The sequence below is a fragment of the Prionailurus bengalensis genome, chromosome D2 (assembly GCF_016509475.1).
Source record: "Prionailurus bengalensis isolate Pbe53 chromosome D2, Fcat_Pben_1.1_paternal_pri, whole genome shotgun sequence".
Lineage (NCBI taxonomy): Eukaryota > Metazoa > Chordata > Mammalia > Carnivora > Felidae > Prionailurus > Prionailurus bengalensis.
Genome location: NC_057351.1, coordinates 79,246,161 through 79,264,514, shown reverse-complemented (window position 1 = coordinate 79,264,514; position 18,354 = coordinate 79,246,161). Strand labels below are relative to the sequence as shown.

Genomic DNA, 18,354 nt, shown 5'->3' with positions numbered 1-18,354 from the left:
GTGACCTGGCTGAAGTCGGACGCTTAACCGACTGCGCCACCCAGGCGCCCCCATTCTTCGCTATCTTTTAATGAGGCAAAATGCAGCCAGATTTCCTCCACTGGGGGGCAGTTGCAGCCCTTTCTTAGGTCTATAGATGTTGACCCGGTCAGCACGCAAACCCCCGGTACAGTTTCCACTTCAAGCAGCCCTTCGTCAGCGACATAATTTTGCTTCCCCGAGGCGCCGACTTCTTCCTGGCTGCAGTTCTTAGACACTTTGGTCTGATGGGACACACGGGAGAACTGTAATGACCTTCCTATGCTGTCATCAGTGTCCTTGTCTTTGTGCCACACTGTCATTCTGTGTGACAAGTGTCCCTCCTTCCTGTCCTGTTGTTTTCTGAAGGTTTCCGAACCGAACAGTGTGGCAACTTGATGGGGGTTGGGGAGGAGCGGTGAGCACCTGGCCGCCTCAGCCACATCTGAGCTTTAGAGGTGGCGTCCAGTTTTCTAATTGCTGCAGACCCTGAACTTCAAAACAGAGGCACCAAGGGGGATGAAGGGTTTCCTGCCCCTCCTCTGGTTGTCTCCAGTTTTCCCCCAGCTGTCTCTGTCTGACTCAGCTGTGGGGAACATTCTCGCACATCTGGCACTAGGTCGAAGCATTGTTGAGAATTTTTCCTTTGGAGAGCCTTTGTAGGTTTTTAGGATGTGTTTCGGAGAGGTCGCAGAAATTTAAGCTAGAATTCCCTGAAGTCTGTGATGCTTCCCTACAACTGGTGAGTTTATGAGATATGTCAAATAACCCTGAATACGTTGTGAGAAAGTCTTTTTAAAGAGATCTTCAAGGGGCGCCTGGGTGGCGCAGTCGGTTAAGCGTCTGACTTCGGCTCGGGTCACGATCTCGCAGTCTGTGAGTTCGAGCCCCGCGTCGGGCTCCGGGCGGATGGCTCGGAGCCTGGAGCCTGTTTCCGATTCTGTGTCTCCCTCTCTCTCTGCCCCTCCCCCGTTCACGCTCTGTCTCTCTCTGTCCCAAAAATAAATAAAAAACGTTGAAAAAAAAAATAAATATAAAAGAGATCTTAAAAAGCAAACAGCTCTTTATTTTGAAACAATTACAGAGTCACAGGAAGTTGTGAACAAATGGGTGCCATGCACCCTTCACTCTGCCTCCTTCAGTGCTGACATTTTGCATAATTGTGGCACAGTAACAACATTTAGAGACCATATTCGCATTCTACCCATTATACGTGTGTGTGTGTGTATGTGCACATAGTCCTGTGTCCTTGAACTGCATGTGCTGTTTCGTGGAAATACCACCAACACAGAGGTACTGGGCCGTCCCTTTATGGTGGCTCTTCCTCGTGCCATTGCTTCGTAGCCACCATCCCCCTCAGAGTCCCTGACTCCTGGCGGCCGCTAAGCTGGTCTCCATCTTTATAGTCCTGTGTTTTCAAGAATGTTAGATGGATTAAATCATACGGTGCGTAACTTTGAGACTGGCTCTTTTCTCTCAGCATAATTCTCTTTTCCTCTTTCTGAACCGGACAAGTAGACTTGGTTGGCATTCGTATGATGTCGCTGTAGGGAAAAACAAAGTCTTCTTCTCCTCCCCCTCCCCCTCCTTCCCCTCCCCCTCCCTTCCTCTCCCCCTTCTCCTCCCCCTCCTCCTCCTCCTCCCCCCTCCTCCTCGCCCTCCTCCTCCCTTCCTCTCCCCCTTCTCCTCCTCCTCCTACCCCCTCCTCTCCCCTCTCCCCCTCCTCCTCCCTTCCTCTCCCCCTCCCCCTCCTCCTCCTCCTCTCCCTCCTCTCCCCCTCCCCCCTCCTCCTCCCCCTCCCCCTCCTCCTCCTCCCTCTCCTCCCCCTCCCCTTCCTCCCCCTCCTCTTCCCCCCTCTCCCTCTTCTCCTCCCCCTCCTCCTCCCCCTCCCCCTCCTCCTCCCCCTCTTCCTCCTCCCTCCTCCCCTTCCTCCTCCCTTCCTCTCCCCCTTCTCCTCCCCCTCCTCCTCTCCCTCCTCTCCCCCTTCTCCCCCTCCTCCTCCCCCCTCCCCCTCCTCCTCCCCCTCCCCCTCCTCCTCCCCCTCTTCCTCCTTCCTCCTCCCTTCCTCTCCCCCTTCTCCTCCTCCTCCTCCTTCTCCTCCCCCTCCTCCTCTCCCTCCTCTCCCCTTCCTCCTCCTCCTCCCTTCCTCTCCCCCTTCTCCTCCCCCTCCTCCTCCTCCTCTCCCTCCTCTCCTCCTTCTCCCCCTCCTCCTGCTCCCTCTCCCCCTTCTCCTCCTCCCCCTCTCCTTCCCCCTTCTTCTTATTCTTCTTATATAATACACATGCAGGAAACTCTTGAAATCACAAGAGCATAACACATTGGATTGTCACGCGCACCACTCACGTCTAATGTAAATGCACTAAACTATCATTTAGATCAGAAATAGATGACCAGACCAATGAGGCCTCCCTCCCACTCCAGTTAGTCACTAGTCCTGTTCTCTCTCAAAGAGAATCACCATCAGAGATTCCTCTTGCCTGTTTTTGAACTTAATATTCATGGAATCGCACATTGTGTCTGGTTTGTGTCACTTAATGTTATGTTTATGAGATTCCTACATGTCGTTGTGTATACTTACGGTTCGTGTATTTTCATTGATGTGGCGTGGCTGTACCAGATCTATTTATTCATTCTCAAGTTAATGGGCATCTGGGTTGTTCTGAGTTCTTGGCTATCACGAATGGTGCGCGTAAAAGTCTTCAGGAGTGTGTGTGAGCATGTTTCTGTTGGGTATATCACCGGGGTAGGATCGCTGGGTCACAGGGCATGGGTCTTTACATTTTTAGTAAATTCTCCTGGAGGGTTTTCTGGATCAGTTGTACCCATCAACACTTCTCTACCAGCATTGTTGTTTTGCTTCCTTGCAACTTTTGATATACGTCTTTTTGACTGTATCCATATGGGTGTGTGTGTACTCCCATCTCCTAGTGGCCTTCATTGGTGTTTTCCTGAAGACAAATGACTTCTGCTCATTCACTGTCAGAATATCTTCCTTTGTGAACGCCTGCTCAGTTCTTTTGTTCATGGTTTTTCTTATTGATTTATAGGATGGTTTATCATACGTTTGCCTTTCTGAAAAATACTGTGGATAGGAGTCCTTTGGCAGAGGTATGCACAGTAATATCTTTTCACACCCCTTATCTTACCTCTGCACATAAGTCATGCTATCTTTTGTGAATTTTTAATTTTTTAATTTTTTTAACGTTTATTTTTGAGAGAGAGCGAGCGAGAGAGAGCGCACACAGCAGAGGAGGGGCAGACAGAGAAGGGAGGCACAGAATCTGAAGCAGGCTCCAGGCTCTGAGCTGTGAGCACAGAGCCCGACGTGGGGCTCGAACTCACGAACCGTGAGATCGAGACCTGAGCCGAAATCAAGAGTGAGACACATAACCGACTGAGCCACCCAGGTGCCTCAGGGCTATCTTTTGAATACCGTATGTTCTTAAATTTAGTATAGAACGATCATCAATATTTTCCTTTAGTGCTGTTTGTTGCATGTTTAAATTCTTCTTCTTCTTCTTCTTTTTTTTTTTGCCTACTGCAAGATCACAAAGCTATTTTCCTGTGTTGCCTTCTAGAATGAGGCTTCCTTTTACATCAAGTTACTTCCATTAAAACTCTTGATTTTAATAAGAATATACGGTAATAGTGCAGGTGCTACATGGGTATGGAAAAATTCATGAAGATAATAAGCAGGTGATCGAAGTTTGAGAAATGCAATTTTGAAACAATAATTACTCCTTTTTCGGCTTAATAAGCAATGTACAGAGAACAAAATACTAACTTGCCGCAGCTGGTGCAGGCATAATGATTATCCGTTCTGTTGGATCATAATACACATTCATTCATTTACTTGGGAAATATTGATTGGCCTTTGGGGATTCAGCGATGGAAAGTCCTAGTTGCTGCCCTGTGATGGAAGCAGTGTGCTTTGTACCTTTGTTAGGCAGGGGTGGGGGGGTAGGATGAGAGGGTTGAGTGTCAGGGAGGAAGCCTTGGATGCTTTTCAAGCGAGGCAGCCACCCATCAGCCATCAGCGGGCGGCAGTCAGAGCCTCTGGGATGCGGGTGCTCTGGGCGGGTTCTGGGCGTGAGACGCATTAGCCCGCGGTCCATACTGCTCCTAGAGGGTTTCCTCTGCCTGATCGGCGGGACCTGCACAAGGGGAGCTCTGAGCTTGTGCAGCTTCAAAGGAAGAGACACCAGCCAGGTTCTGAGGGGCTCAGAAGATCCCCCGGGAGCTTTAGAGACCAGGGCCGCTCTGCAGGCCTGTCCATCAGAATCTCTGGGGAGGACGGTGGGCATCAGTTTTTTTTTTAAGGCTCCCCAGGAGATTCTGATTCTGATGTCAGGTCAGGGTGAGGACAAATTGGGGAAGGAGTCCCGTGGTGAGGGGGGTGCTTTCGAAGGGTGGCTGGATAAGACCCAGATCAGCTCCTTCCCCAAAGACCCTGGGCGTGGCACGCCCCTCTGGGAAGCCCGAGGTATCTGAGACCGGCAAAGAGCGCTGCAGATGTGTCCTCCAGGGCAGCAGGAAGCCACCTCCACACCTATCCATCAAAGAGAATGTCAGGTTCAGAAAGGCGAAGGATGGAATGTCGAAAGTCAGAGCTGTCTGATTTATGGCGACAGTGTGGCTGTGAGCCTGTCCTCCGCAGCGCTCTCGAGGTCTTGGAGAATTCTTTGCTCTGCTTCCAGCAGACGATCACAGCAGGCCCGATGGCCTGGGACACTGAGCTCCCTTGGGCCAGCTGGTGACGCCTGTCCCAGCCTCACAGCTTTCTCCGGTGTGACCCCAAACGCCACCGTGAAACTCGCGTTTGTCTTATGCTCTTGCATTTTCAAGTCAGATGGCCGTGGCTTACGACCGTGCCTGGGCTTTTATGCCAGAGCTGATCTTCGCGTTTCACTTTGCTGTTTAACTCTGTTTAAGACTCCTTCGGTCTTAGGGGCGCCTGGTTGGCTCAGTCGGTAAGCGTCCGACTTCAGCTCAGGTCACGATCTCGCGGTTCTTGAGTTCGAGCCCCACGACCGGCTCTGTGCTGACAGCTCGGAGCCTGGAACCTCCTTCAGATTCTGTGTCTCCCTCTCTTTCTCCCCCTCCTCTGCTTGGGCGCTCACTCGCACTCTCTCTCTCAAAATAAATAAACATTAAAAATTAAAAAAAAAAGACTTCTTCGGTCTTAGTTTGTGTGTGTATAGAATGGGGACAATGACGCCCTTCCCTCGTGGTGCTTAACGGAGATTCAATCACCAAATGTCTTCAGAGCGTCTGGCTCGTGGTGATGATGGCAGGTTCGCCCCATCGCTCCCCCAAATCATTTCTCTTTTAAAATAGTTTTCATGACCAGTCTGTCACGACACCTTCCCCCCCCCCCCCCAGAGGGATTGGGGTCAGAGGGGGGAGGTAGAGGGAGGCAGACGATCCCACGTCGCCCCCCCTGCTCGCAAAGAGAGCACAGGCCTCGTGGACAGTGCGCGCTCAGCACAGGGCACTCGCGGAGTCATGCTGCCTTTAGGAGCAAAGCGGAGTCATCTTTGATGACTGTCCCCGTCTTCCCTCTGGGCTGTGACACGTCCCTCTTGTCTAATTACTGTCTCCCTGAAGTGTCCTTTTCACACCCGTCTTCATGTTGTTCTCCCCCCAACGTGCTCCCGAGGGTTGGTCTCTGTGTTCTTAGAAACAACAAAAGCTTGGCTTGATGACCAAAGATTTTTGTTTGTTTGTTTTGTAGGAGGAACGGGGAGCAGCGCCTTGGGGGTTCTGTGCTGCCTGGCTGGCCAGGTTTGGCGGTGGGGGGGGGGGAGCTGAGGTTCCCCACTGATTCCCAGCAGGCTGTAAACCAGAGAGCGGTCTCCTCAGTTGACATTACAGTCGTGGGAGAAATGCAAGCCTATTAGTTCCAGCTTCTGGTCTTTTTACTCTCTGATTGTGGAGCATTTATATCAAGCTCCGAAGCACTTGTTTCTTCTCTGTTTTACTCGCTCGTCGGGGCAGCCCTGCTGTCCTCTGCCGACGGGTAGTGGGTTCGAGATTCGAATTTGCTTTTCTTGAGCCCTGGGATGGCCATTGAGAAGTCTCGTGCTGGACTGATTATCACTGCCTTGACAGCTTCCAGCGGTCAAAGGAAAGGCAGCGACTGTTGTTGGGCTGGTACTTATGGCTCCTTTCTACCCTCTCTGCCCTCCTGGAATTCTGGGGTTTTTTGCTTATTTGTTTTTTAATGTTTATTGATTTTGAGTGAGAGAGAGAGTGCACGCATGCCAGCAGGCGGAGGGGCAGAGAGAGACTCCCAAGCAGGCCCTTTGCTGTCGGGGGTGAGCCTGACGTGGGGCTGGATCCCACGAACTGTGTGAGATCGTGACCTGAGCCGAAGTCAAGAAGTCAGACGCTTAACTGACTGAGCCACCCAGGTGCCCCTAGAATTCTGGTTTTTGAAGACGTGGAGGCTAATTCATTCTGCGGATTTTGCTCGGCTGCTTTCTGTCCCTGCGGTTGTAACGTTAGTGTCTCCTGTTGTGTCCCAAACCAGGGAGCAGCTGAGCGACTGAAGTTTTGCGGATGTCCCCTCGAGGAGTAGGAAGTGGCCCCGAGCCTGAGGGTGGCCTGAGGGTGGTGGGGCCTGGTGGCCAGATGTGGTCAGCCTGCCCCTTCCTGCTTTTTTTCTTTGTATTGCGCTTGGGTCTTTGATAGCTCAGGGTGCAGCTGGAGGGAGGGTGGTCCCCGTCCCCCTCTGTAGGCCTCTGCACACTTGAGGGCCTTCGGTGGTGTCACTGCTCCAGCAGGGAGCACACACCTGGCCTTGGGGCATCTGAGACCTGAGGACTATTCTGTGTGTTCTCGATTTCCTCTCTGCACCTTTCTCTGGAGCGGCCGAGTGCCCTTTGCAGTGGTTTCTGAATTGTCCTCTGCCATTTTCTTTCCAATGGGGTAGTGTTCCCTTTTGCAGGTGAACTCAAGGCTCATTTTGCTCACCGTGGGCTTGGGGGAGACCTGCCTAAAATCTTGAGGGTGATGTTCCCAGGCTAGAAGGAAGAGGAGAAAAATGAATCAGGTGGAAATACACTGAAATTCATCAGAGTCAAGTATTTAATGTTGCAGTCCTCTGCATTTTGAAGTCATGGAGAATCTCTAAATCAGAAGATCATTGCCCTGTCCTTTATTTTCCCGTCCTCCAGTATAAGAAACCCCTTCATTTTTCTAAACGTGGAGATTCCTGTGTCAGACTTCCAGTGTAAACCGTTACGAGAGGCCTAAGAACTTTTGGTGCAGAACAGCATGACTTTTGACCTGGGATTTTTGCCTCACCGACCCTTGCATAAAGGGATGTGGGATAGAGGGTTTGTGCTAAACGACTTTACGTTTAAATTTTCTGTTAATTAAAACAAGTTCGAAAATGTGATTTTGGGAAGGCGGGGAACTCCCAGCGGGCGTAGCACGTAGGTTCAGCCGAGCCCAGCAGGTGGGACCGCGTTGCGGAGCGTGGCTCGATTCCCAGAACTACCGATGCCGTGTCGGCGGGACGCGGGACATGTGCGTTGAGCTGAGTTGCATGGATAGTTCTGGGAACCGAGCGAAAGCCCGTGGAAAACAGACGTGTGGTGGCAGGAAAGGAGCGAAGGTCCTCAAAGGAGGAGAGAGAGTGGTAGTGCAAGATAGGGGAACTTCAAGGGTGAGGACCTCACTGGTGCTGCGTGTCCGGGACCCCTGCGGAGGACGAGAAGGTCACTAGAGCCGTGGAGAGCGTCTTCAGCGTGGGGAAGACAGTTGGGACATCTCAGCGATAATATTCGCATCCACCGCTGACCAGAGCCACCAGGGCCTCTGTCTGGTCTCCAGATACACTCAGGGGAGAGGTCCTGGCTTGAAACCTCCTCGGACGGGTGACTTGACTCCTGCTGGCATAGATAGCATGTGTCATCTTGTGGATGCAACCGTGGCCCATGCAGATTGTTAAGGGGAGGAGGAAGGAAGACCTCCAGGGGTCGGAGGCTTGCAAACCTCAGCTGAGGGAGAGGAAAGGGCTCCTTCAACAGGGAAGACGGAGGGGGAGTAACGGAAACATCACTGCTGTGGCCTGAATGTTTGTGCTCCCCCCCACCCGCCCCAGAACCCGTGTGTGGAAATCCTACCCCCTAGGGTGACGCCATGAGGAGGCAGGGGCTTTGGGAGGTACTGACGTCCCGAGGGTGGAGCCCTCGGATTCGTGCCCTTGTTCAAGAGGCCCCTTGCCTCTTCTGCCAGGTGAGGATCTGGTGAGAAGGGGCGGCCGTGACCCAGGCGGGGGGCCCTCAGCACGGGGCCACCGTGCTCGTGCCTTGACCTTGGGCTTTCCAGCCTCCAGGCACGTGAGCCATAAACTTCTGTTTATAAGCCACCTGTCCGGGGGTTTTGTTACAGCAGCCCGAACCCACTAAGATAGTCCCATTATGAAAACCATGGGGCAGGAATAGCCAAGAGGGGGCGGACTCAGGTCTGCTCTTGGGGCCCTCGAACGAGGAGGGCCGCCGTGCCTGGGGACAGAAACCAGAGTGTGGAATGCAAGATCAAGAAAGGGATGGGCGGAGAGGGAGGGGACTCGGGGCCGGGCAGCGAGGGCGGGTGACTGCAGAACCCATCACACCGCGCTGTGCAGGGCTGCGTAGGGCGGGACTTGCCTGCCGGGCTGCACACGGCGCTCCCTACACCTGTCCCATGCGCCTGCAGGTGGGAACTGGAGACCTGCATCCATTGACCCTGCTGACAACACCTGACTTCAGTGGGCAGACTGGTGATGTGACGGGCCAGGCCCTCTCTGGGGCGACTGATGTGAGGTGGGGGGCGGACCCTCAGGGGGTACGGTGTGGCTGGAACTGCTGTCGGGGTCCGTCCGATTCTCTGGCAGCACACAATTTGTGGTTTCTGCTGGTGAGGAGGGCTCCACCCTGCACCTGTCCCACGTCCCTGGGAGCCTTCTGCCAGTCCTCTAGTGATCCCCATTCCCGCTTAAGTTAACCATCGTTGGTTTCTTTCTTTTTTTTTTTTAATTTGACTTTTTATTTAAAAAAAATTTTTTTTTAACGTTTATTTATTTTTGGGACAGAGAGAGACAGAGCATGAATGGGGGAGGGGCAGAGAGAGAGGGAGACACAGAATCGGAAGCAGGCTCCAGGCTCTGAGCCGTCAGCCCAGGGCCTGACGCGGGGCTCGAACTCACAGACCGTGAGATCGTGACCTGAGCCGAAGTCGGACGCTCAACCGACTGAGCCACCCAGGCGCCCCTAATTTGACTTTTTAAAAATTAACATCCAAACTAGTTAGCATATCGTGCAACAATGATTTCCGGAGTAGATTCCTTAATGCCCCTGACCCATGTAGCCCCTCCCCCTTCTCCCCCCCCCTCCAGTCACCCTCTGTTTGTTCTCCGTATTTAAGAGTCTCTTCTGTTTTGTCCCCCTCCCTGGTTTTATATTCTTTTTGTTTCCCTTCCCTTATGTTCGTCCGTTTTGTCTCTTAAAGTCCTCATAGGAGTGAAGTCATACGATTTTTGTCTTTCTCTAATTTCGCTTAGCATAATACCCTTCAGTTCCATCCACGTAGTTGCAAATGGCACGATTTCATTCTTTCTGATTGCCGAGCAATACTCCACCGTATGTATGTATGTGTGTGTGTACACACACACACACACACACACACATATATATATATATATACCACATCTCCTTTATCCATTCATCCACCGATGGACATTTGGACTCTTTCCATCCTTTGGCTATTGTCGATAGTGCTGCTATAGACATGGGGGTGCATGTGTCCCTTCGAAACAGCACACCTGTATCCCTTGGATAAATGCCTAGTAGTGCACTTGCTGGGTCGCAGGGTACTTCTGTTTTTAGTTTTTTGAGGAACCTCCGTGCTGTTTTCCAGAGTGGCTGCCCCAGCTGGCATTCCCAACCATCCTTGTTGTCTAACAACTGGAGACGCCTCAGTGACCTCCGTGCATCAGTGACTTGGCCGTGGCCTGGCGAGGGCTTTGCACTTCCTCAGTGTGGATCTCTAGCGTCTTTCGTCATGGCGTGACTGACGGAGATGACTCCCAAACAAAACAAAATTCTCTGAAGATAGTGTCTTCTGATAAGGAAAAACCAGCCTTATTAGGACTCAGGGAAGACTGCGTTTGCACGCAGGCTGGGTGTGTGTGTGCGTGTTTGTCTGGGCTCCTCACCAAGGACGTCGTCAGCTGTCCTGTGGACCGAATGAGTGGCTTTTCTGGCTTACGCCGTCGCGTCATCTCAAGAGTGGGCAAGCGTGGACACTGGATGTGGCAGCTGACGGTGGTGTTGGCTGCGTGGGGCTCACGCTTGCCTCGTGTACGTGGTGGTTGGGCCCCTCGAGAGGGCAGGCGTGGAGCTCTTGAGTCGTTATTAGATGTGTGATCCGTAAACACCCCACTTACGGGCATTTACTTTTCAGCCCTTGTGCGCCCCGGTGAGAGGGAGGCAGGGCTTCCGCGTAGCAATTCAAGAGTGATTTTGATGAATATGTTAGTTTCTTCAGGTCCTCTCTTTTTGAATTAAAATATTCATGGGCATAGGAGAGGTTTCCTTTCCTTGGAAGAAATGCCCTGGAAAGCAATTGTTGTTCCTTTGTCTCACGAGTAAATAAGCGTTTGCATCATCCCTCTGTCCGTTTGTCTGGCTGGCCGTCTAAATGCTGTGAGTGGAAGGTGTTAGCTCCATGAAGTGCCTAGAATTCCCCACCTGCTGTGTCTTCTGCTAAGGAGGAGGGACCTGGGGATGTGAACACATCTGAAACGGCTGCCGAAGAGGCTCCTCGACACGGCAGCAAATTCTTTTTGTATTTCTGACGCTTGCTTATGTGGGACCACTGGGCCTCTGAACGGAGCACCAGGACATGGAAGGACACACCAGTGCCCTGTTCCCTGTCAGGCTCTGAAACTTAAGCAGGCAAGCCTGGCAGAATTGGGATGCAGAGCCCATTTCCGGGACACGGGGAATGGTCCAGCGGAACCGCCGACTGGCCACTTTGGTGTCAGGGCTCACGGGATGTGGGCTGTTCCTGAGGATGCCGATGTGCCCGAAGCAAGGTGCGCTGGGACTCAGTGACAAGGAGCAGAGGGGACAGCGGGTGGCATCTCCGGCTGAGGGAGCCTCTAAGCCCAGGGCCGGGGCCGGGGCTGAGTGGCAGGTTGAAGGACATTCTGGAGTCTAACCTCCCAGAGGGGACGAGAAGTGATCTTATCTTCGGTCCTTGCCCCGCGTCTGGACCAGGGACCACCGGGGTCTGAGACGCTGGAGGGATATGGCCCAGAGAGGAGAGCAGCAGAGAGAGAAGCGGGACAGCGGGACAGGGTGGGGGGCGTGGGGGGCCGGGCTCCTGCCGTCTTGCATCCTGGGCCCAGGGCCTGAGCTGTGGAGGGGCAGGTGTGGCTGCTTTCACGTTAGCATGAGCAGGTTCCACGACTAGGCATGGCTGGTGGAGGCAGGCAGCAGGGATTTCTGAGTGTATGTAAGAAATATTTGGCTCAGTCATCAGACACTTGGTCAGTTTCCTGTAGGCATGATGGAGAATATGCTTTTGACCCTGGACCCGAGGAAATGCCTCCCATGTGGGTCCTCCAGGCATGGAAAGTGCTCAGAGCAAACCCTAGTGGGGGAAGAGCGTTATGGTAACTAGAGGACCCTCTGTGAGGTCAGCCTTGGGTGGCCAGGGACGCTTGCTGCACGGCCCCCTCTGGCGGCACCCGGCTGGAGCACCATCGCTTAAGGTGCCACCTGGAGCCTCCTGGGTCCTCCTGCGGTGTCCGGTGCGTGGCAGGGTCACCGTTACCCCCCTCTTGGTGCTCCTCGCCGTGCCGGGCACCAGTACCTCCGTCCCCAGCACCGATGGCTGATGCATATGTACCGATCCAGGCAGCCACCTGGCAGGTGCGGACAGGGCCAGGGAAGCAGTGTGGCGGCGTTTGACAGCCTGGAGCTGAGAATCTGGAGGCCAGGATCTGAAAATCCAGCTTTGCTGCTGGCAGAGATACTTTGGATGGCTCACCTTGAGTCTCGGGGCCTCAGCTTCCTCTGTGAGCACTCAAGGGCAGGCCTAGATGCGTCTTGGGGCCTGGAGGGTCTAAATCTCTCTGGCAGCAGCCGTAAGGCAGACTCTCATACCCAGCTGCCCGCAGACCCCCTCCAGCATCCTGAGGCCAGAGGGGCTTTCTCCCCACGGGCGTTTTTCGTGGGTGCACAGACGCCCGCACATCCTCAGGTGCCCTGGGGTCCCATCTCAGCGGTGACCCACACAGCTTTTTAAACATGCCTCTGACGTTAGGGATTTCTCGTACCAGTAGAAATAGATTTTACTTCTCCTCCCGAGTTTTTGTTTGCTTCCTCCAGGGTCAGATTTGAGGATACGGATAACATATATCTTGGAGACTTCTAGCCCCAAGGCGAGGAGAGAAGTCGGGGTGTCGGGAGGCCTGGGTTCCAGCCCCAGCACTGCCGTTAAAGCTCTTCCCCTCAGGGACGATGGTCTGGACCAGGAGGATCGCCAAGGGTCTGCCCAAGTGGCAGCGTCTTATCCCAGGGGCAGCTTGGACCAAACTGGGTTTGGTAGCTGTTCTCAACACTTAATCAGTTTTGCCAAGAACAGGGAACAGTAGATTTTTTTTCTATTTATATTGCCTTGCTCATTAGCATGCACAATGCAAAGGCCAGAGTTGCTGAAGCAAAATCAACAAGTTCTGATTCATTTGCAGAGCTCAACCCCGGGATTGCTCTGAAATTTCTAACCCGTAGGGCTCCCTGGCTGAGTCACATCGTGGAAGGTTCCTTAATTGGAAACAGCCTCAGACAGTAGCACGGACAGCAACAGAGAGAAGGGCTATCAGAGCACAAACAGCCGGAAAGGAAGCGCCGACAAGAAAGGCAGTTGGGGCACTGTTGACGGCCGAGTCGACAGCATCTGTCCGGAGACACTGGACAGGCAGGGGGGTGGGCTTCCCCGACGGGCAGGGCTTCGGCGGGGGGGAGGGGGGACAGGAAAGTGGGAGGCCAGATTTGGGAAACCACAAACTTGCCTTTGAACATCTGTCGTTGTTTTAACAAGCGTTATCCTTTCTAGGTTGCCCACCTCTTGGTCTGGAAACCTTAAAAATCACAGACTTCCAGCTTCACGCATCCACTTCGAAGCGCTACGGGCTGGGGGCGCATCGAGGGAGACTCAACATCCAGGTACCAGCGGGGCCGGAAGGACCCTGCTCGCGTGGCGCGCTGCTCTGGCGATAGACGCAGCAGTGGTTTGTTGACCGTGGGTCGATACCATGCATGGCATTTATAAATGCATGAGCTTCGGGGCACCTGGGTGGCTCAGTCGGTTAAGCATCTGACTCTTGGTGTTGGCTCAGGTTATGATCTCACTGTTCGGGAGATCGAGCCCCAAGTTGGGCTCTGCACTGATAGCCTGGAGCCTGCTTGGGACTCTCTCTGGCTCTCTCTGTCTCTCTCTCTGTCTCTCTCTCAAACTAAATAAATAAATAAAAACTTAAAAAAAATGCATTAGCTCCACTTCTCCCACCAGGAGGGGGGTTGCCTCCAATCCTCTGTCTCACGGAGAGGGTCCTGAGACTCCGGGTTCGTGTCTTCTACACCTCTTGAGCTCTTCCCCTCTGTCTGGACCAGGCAGGAGGAGGGCGCTGAACTCCGGGGGACGCGGGCAGCCAATGACATTTGTCCTCTTTCCCCTGCCACTCTTACCACCACCCACACCTCTTCCAGGCTTTTCTGCGGCTCCCCCCAGGTCAGACCCTCGGTGGCTCACCTGGGCCCCAGCACATCACGTCTGGCCTCCTTCTCTGAGGCTCGCGGGTCGTGTAACTTTGTCGCTCATTACTGTCAAGGTCCTACTCCAGGAAGGAGTAAAAATCCACTCCTGCACGCGGGTTTTATACCCTGCGCGGTTCTTGACCTCTTGCCTTTTCTCAGGCAGGTTCCCCGGCCCGCGAGCCCTTGCCCTCCCCCCCTGCCGGTCAGTGTACATCCTGTGGCGTCCGTGGTGTTCATTTCCTTGTGCGGCCCACACAGCTTCTCATAAATGCAGCCACGTAGGCCACGCGAACGTCTTCTCTTCCGGTTCTGGAGGACAGAAGCCCCATCGGGCTAAGGCAAGGTGTGGGCAGGGCCGCGTTCCTGCTGGAGCTGGAGGGGAGAGCCCAGTTCTCCTTTTCCAGCTTCCAGAGGTGCCTACATTCCCTGCGTGTGGTCCTCTCCTTCTAAGCCTCTGGGCTCTTCTTCTGCTTCCCCCTTCCACTTTTAAGGAGGCTTGTAGGGACATCGGGCCCTCCTGGATGACCCAGGATCATCTCCCTAACTCAAGCAACCTTAATTGTACCTGCAGACTTCATTTCCTTTTACTCTCTGGCCCCGACTGTTCCCGGGCTCCAGGATCAGCACGTTGGCATCTCGGTTGGGGAGGGGGCGTTCTTCCACCAGCCCATCCCGAAGCCTTTTTCCTCCAGCTCCTGCTGGTCTGTCCCTACCCAGCTCAGCATTTGGTCGTGCGCTGTCCTGTGTGGGTCTCTAGTTGTCTTTCCCCCAGCTGCTCCATCACTGTGTGTGTTTTCTAAACCCTTTCTGTGCACGCATCATCCCATCTAGCCTCCTGGGAGGGGGGTGGTTCTCTCTCCACCCCACCCTCCCCCACCGCCGAGATGTGGGGCCATCAAGGGTAACCGCTGCTGAGTACCAGCGTCAACATCTGCTCGCGTGGGCCGCCGTGAACATACGGCGGGCAGCTGCTGTGCTGGGAACTGGACAAGAGTGGACAAGGTCCCTCCCAGGGGCACCCGGGCTCTGGGGTGTCTGAGCAGAGCTCCGACTCTGAGTGTCTGCCCCTCCCTCCTCCCTCAACACTGCCACACCACACAGACTTTCAGACCACTCAACCTCAGAATTCCAATAGAATATTTCCAGACCTGACTTTAATGAAAACCAAAGGTTGGTTTATAAGTGTGTTTTTTTTTTTAAATGTGTATTAATTTTTGAGAAAGAAAGAGATCGTGAGTGGGGAGAGGCAGAGAGCGAGGGAGACAGAGAATCCCAAGCAGGCTCTGAGTTGTCAGTGTGGGACAGCGGAACTTGAACTCAGGAACTGCGGGATCATGACCAGAGCCGAAATCGAGAGCTGGACGCTTAACGGACTGAGCCACCCAGGCGCCCAGGATTATTGTTTTTTAATAACAGCTGATAAGAAACATTTGGATGTGCACAATTGAGACACTGTGTTTTCCAAGAGGGTGATTTCTCCAAGTTTCACAAGAGTGACCATGAATAATGTGAGTGCCTGCAGCACCTTGAACGGGCTCCAGGCTTCCTCAGAAATAAGGTCAGGGTGAGCGGGGCCAGATTCAAATGGGTGTATGGCTGTTTCGTTCATCATTAGAGGAGTGGTCACCTAATGCCCGAATGCTCTCTCTGTAAATGAAGTTACCCTTTTTTAAAGAGGAAGCGTTGCCATTTATACAGGCTTTCAGACAAACATTGAACGTCTCCATTAGTCCTGAGTTTATTGGTGGGGGTAGGGGCTGTGAGTAATGTTGTTCCAGTTGGGGATTCTACGACCACAGTGGACAGGTGGAACGTGGGGGGTCATAGTGCAGGGGTCCTAGGCGTGCAGAGTTCAGACCTTGGCCTTGACACTTCTAGATTTGGGGACCCTCAGAACCATTATCTCATGGCTCCGAGCCTCAGGTGCCTCAGCAGAGAAGAGGGAGTCAGGGGATTTGTTGAGCAATGAAATCAGGTGATTTATAATTTTAAAATTTGCTGGATCATTTCACTTCTCTGCTTGCAGCTTCTAGTAGCTTCCAGGTGCTCCTGGAAACTCCTGGCTGGCCCTGTGTGACTGGCCCCTCTTAATCCTGTGTGGTGCTGCCCCTCCCTGCATGTTGGTGGCTTGTTTCGGGGTGATACCTGACCCTCCTTGAGTAGGAGCCCCAGGTTAGAAGGGGCTTGGTCTCTCGTCCTCTCCCTTCCCCCCAGCCCAGAACACCGCCTGGCACACAGGACGTATACAGAAGGTGTCAGGTGAAGGCCTGGCTGAAGGGGAGATGGTGGGCGTTCGCCGCCCTGCCTTTGCTGGGCCCCACGGCAGGTCCCCCGGGGGGACGCTCATCCGGCAGGGAGCAGCTGGCTGGGCTGTCCTGTGTCCTCGTCATCTTTCCTGGCTACCTCATCCTTCATCCAGGGAGAAGGCAGGTTTCCTGGGCTGGAAGTGTGGACAGACCCACCCTCCTGTCCTCCTTCAGTCGACATGAAATAGGACAGTCGCTGAAAACCACCATAATCAGTGCTGTTTATCCTGGGGGGAGGTATCGTTTTCTTCAATGGTCTGTCATTTCCCCAAACGCCCTCCGACTAGAACATCTCTGCACCTGCTCTTAGGATGTGACGTTGCTGCTTTAACAGGGAGTCCCAGGCCAGCCGCCCCCGAGCCTTCCGGAGCCCCCACCCCCGTGGATTATGTGGTGTTAAACACGGAAGGCGGAGCGTTGCCTACGGCACGTGTGAGGGCCTTCGACACAACCCTCTGTGGGCAAACGATGACTCGGTGGGAATCCCTTTCGGGGTTCTTAACCTTCCAGAATCAGTGTCCCACGAAGCCTGATGTCATCGCCACAGGTGCTCTAAAATGCGTCCTCCCACACGGACGGTCTGAAATGCAGTTTAAAAATTCCGCCTTGTCTCACTTAGGAGTTTTTTGCAGGTACGCCAAGCTGATGGGAGTTTTGTGCGAGAAACACCAAGGTGTCAGGGGTCCGAAGTCCACACGCCGTCGTCCAGCATGTGGACGGGGTTGCCCAGCCCTTTGCCGGCCCAGCCTCCGCAGGCGTGGGTGGGGTCCCCCCAGAGCGCACGGGGCTGGCGGGCTGGCCGGGCGTCCCGGTGCACCTGCCGATGGGCCGAGTGGCTCCAGGCCACACGCTGCCTCGTCCAAGGCTTGGTGTCGTCATCAGCGGACGGAGCCCGGCCACCGGCACTGCCACCTCGTCAGAATGTGAGGATCGGACAAAATGAAGACAGAGAATCGTCCTCGGCAGTTTTCAGATGCCGTATTCGCGCCCGTCGGAATTCGCTCGCTCCGCTGACCCCGCGGAGTGCCAGGAACTGTGTGCTGTAGCCTGAGCGGGCAGAGATGCCCGTGTCCCGCCTGTCCCCAAATGCAGAGGGAGAGCGGAATTGGCTCCGGCAGGTGTTGGCGCCGTGCCGAGCGCTTTCTGCCCGGTATTTCCTTTCGCCCTCGGCAGGAGACAAGTACTATTTTTATTATTATTACCTCCGCCTTATAGAAGACAGACGCATGCATCGTGAGAGTCACTGGGTTAAGCGTCCCCGGGAGAGGCGGTGTGTGAATCGAAGCTACTGTAAACCTGGAGTCATTGCCCGGAACGGCTCCACAGAACTGCCCCCAGGTCAGCAGGTGGCAGTGTTCTCGGTGCGTCTGGGACGATGGTGAGACCGAGCACCCCTCTCCTTTCTGACCGTTATCTCACGCCGATTTAGTCGTCTGTCACCCTCACCCAACGATTTGCCGGTGATGGGAGTCTTGCTTTCCTGGGTATTCGTTCCCCCGCGGTGTCAGCAGCGTCCGCGCATCCCAGTGTGCTCCACAGATGTTCCTGGATGGTCGCCACCATGCGGGGGGGGGGGGGGGGGTACCGTGGCTGCCGTGAAGAAGTCCTGGAGGGGGCGGTGCTGGCCGGTCTGCTGCTGTTTTGCTATTGGAGACTCGCTCCTAGCGACGGCTCATGACCTGAGCCGAAGTTGGACGCTCAACCGACTGAGCCACCCAGGCGCCCCAATGTAGGTTTTGAATAGTCTGGCTAGGACTCTATTTTTCCTGTGACCTCAGTTTCCAGAGTGCAGATTTTGCAGACCGTGGGCTTTGGCTGAATGGCACCTGCCGCCTGATAGCAGAAACACTTGTCTTTGTCTTCGTCCTTTTGAGCTGCTATGACGATATCGTATCTCCAGGGGCTTGTAAACTACGCAAACTTATTTCTCACAGTTCTGGCGGCTGGGAAGTCCAAGGTCAAGATGCTGGCAGACTGGGTGTTCAGTGGGGACTCTCTTCCTGGTTCGTAGGTGGCCGCCTTCATCTGCGTGCTCGTGTGGTGGACGAAGCTGGGGGCTCTGGAGGGCACTAATCCCACCCACAAAGCCTCCACCCTCACAACCCGTCACTTCCTTAAGGCCCCACCTCCCAACACCAATCACTTTAAGGACTCTTTGCAACAGACGAACTTTCAGGAGACGCACACAGTCTATGGCACTCTTGGTCCTCACTTTA

The 18,354-nt window shown here is 54.1% G+C and overlaps 1 protein-coding gene across 3 annotated transcripts in view; it reads left to right on the top strand.

The window, feature by feature from the left end:
• CPXM2 (carboxypeptidase X, M14 family member 2) overlaps positions 1-18,354 on the top strand; it is a 140,288-nt gene that overhangs the window by 21,056 nt on the left and 100,878 nt on the right. For all 3 annotated transcript variants that reach the window (XM_043597795.1, XM_043597792.1, XM_043597794.1), the window contains one exon: positions 13,132-13,241. In XM_043597795.1, the coding sequence (XP_043453730.1) occupies positions 13,132-13,241 (110 nt within the window). The remainder of the gene's footprint in view (positions 1-13,131; positions 13,242-18,354) is intronic.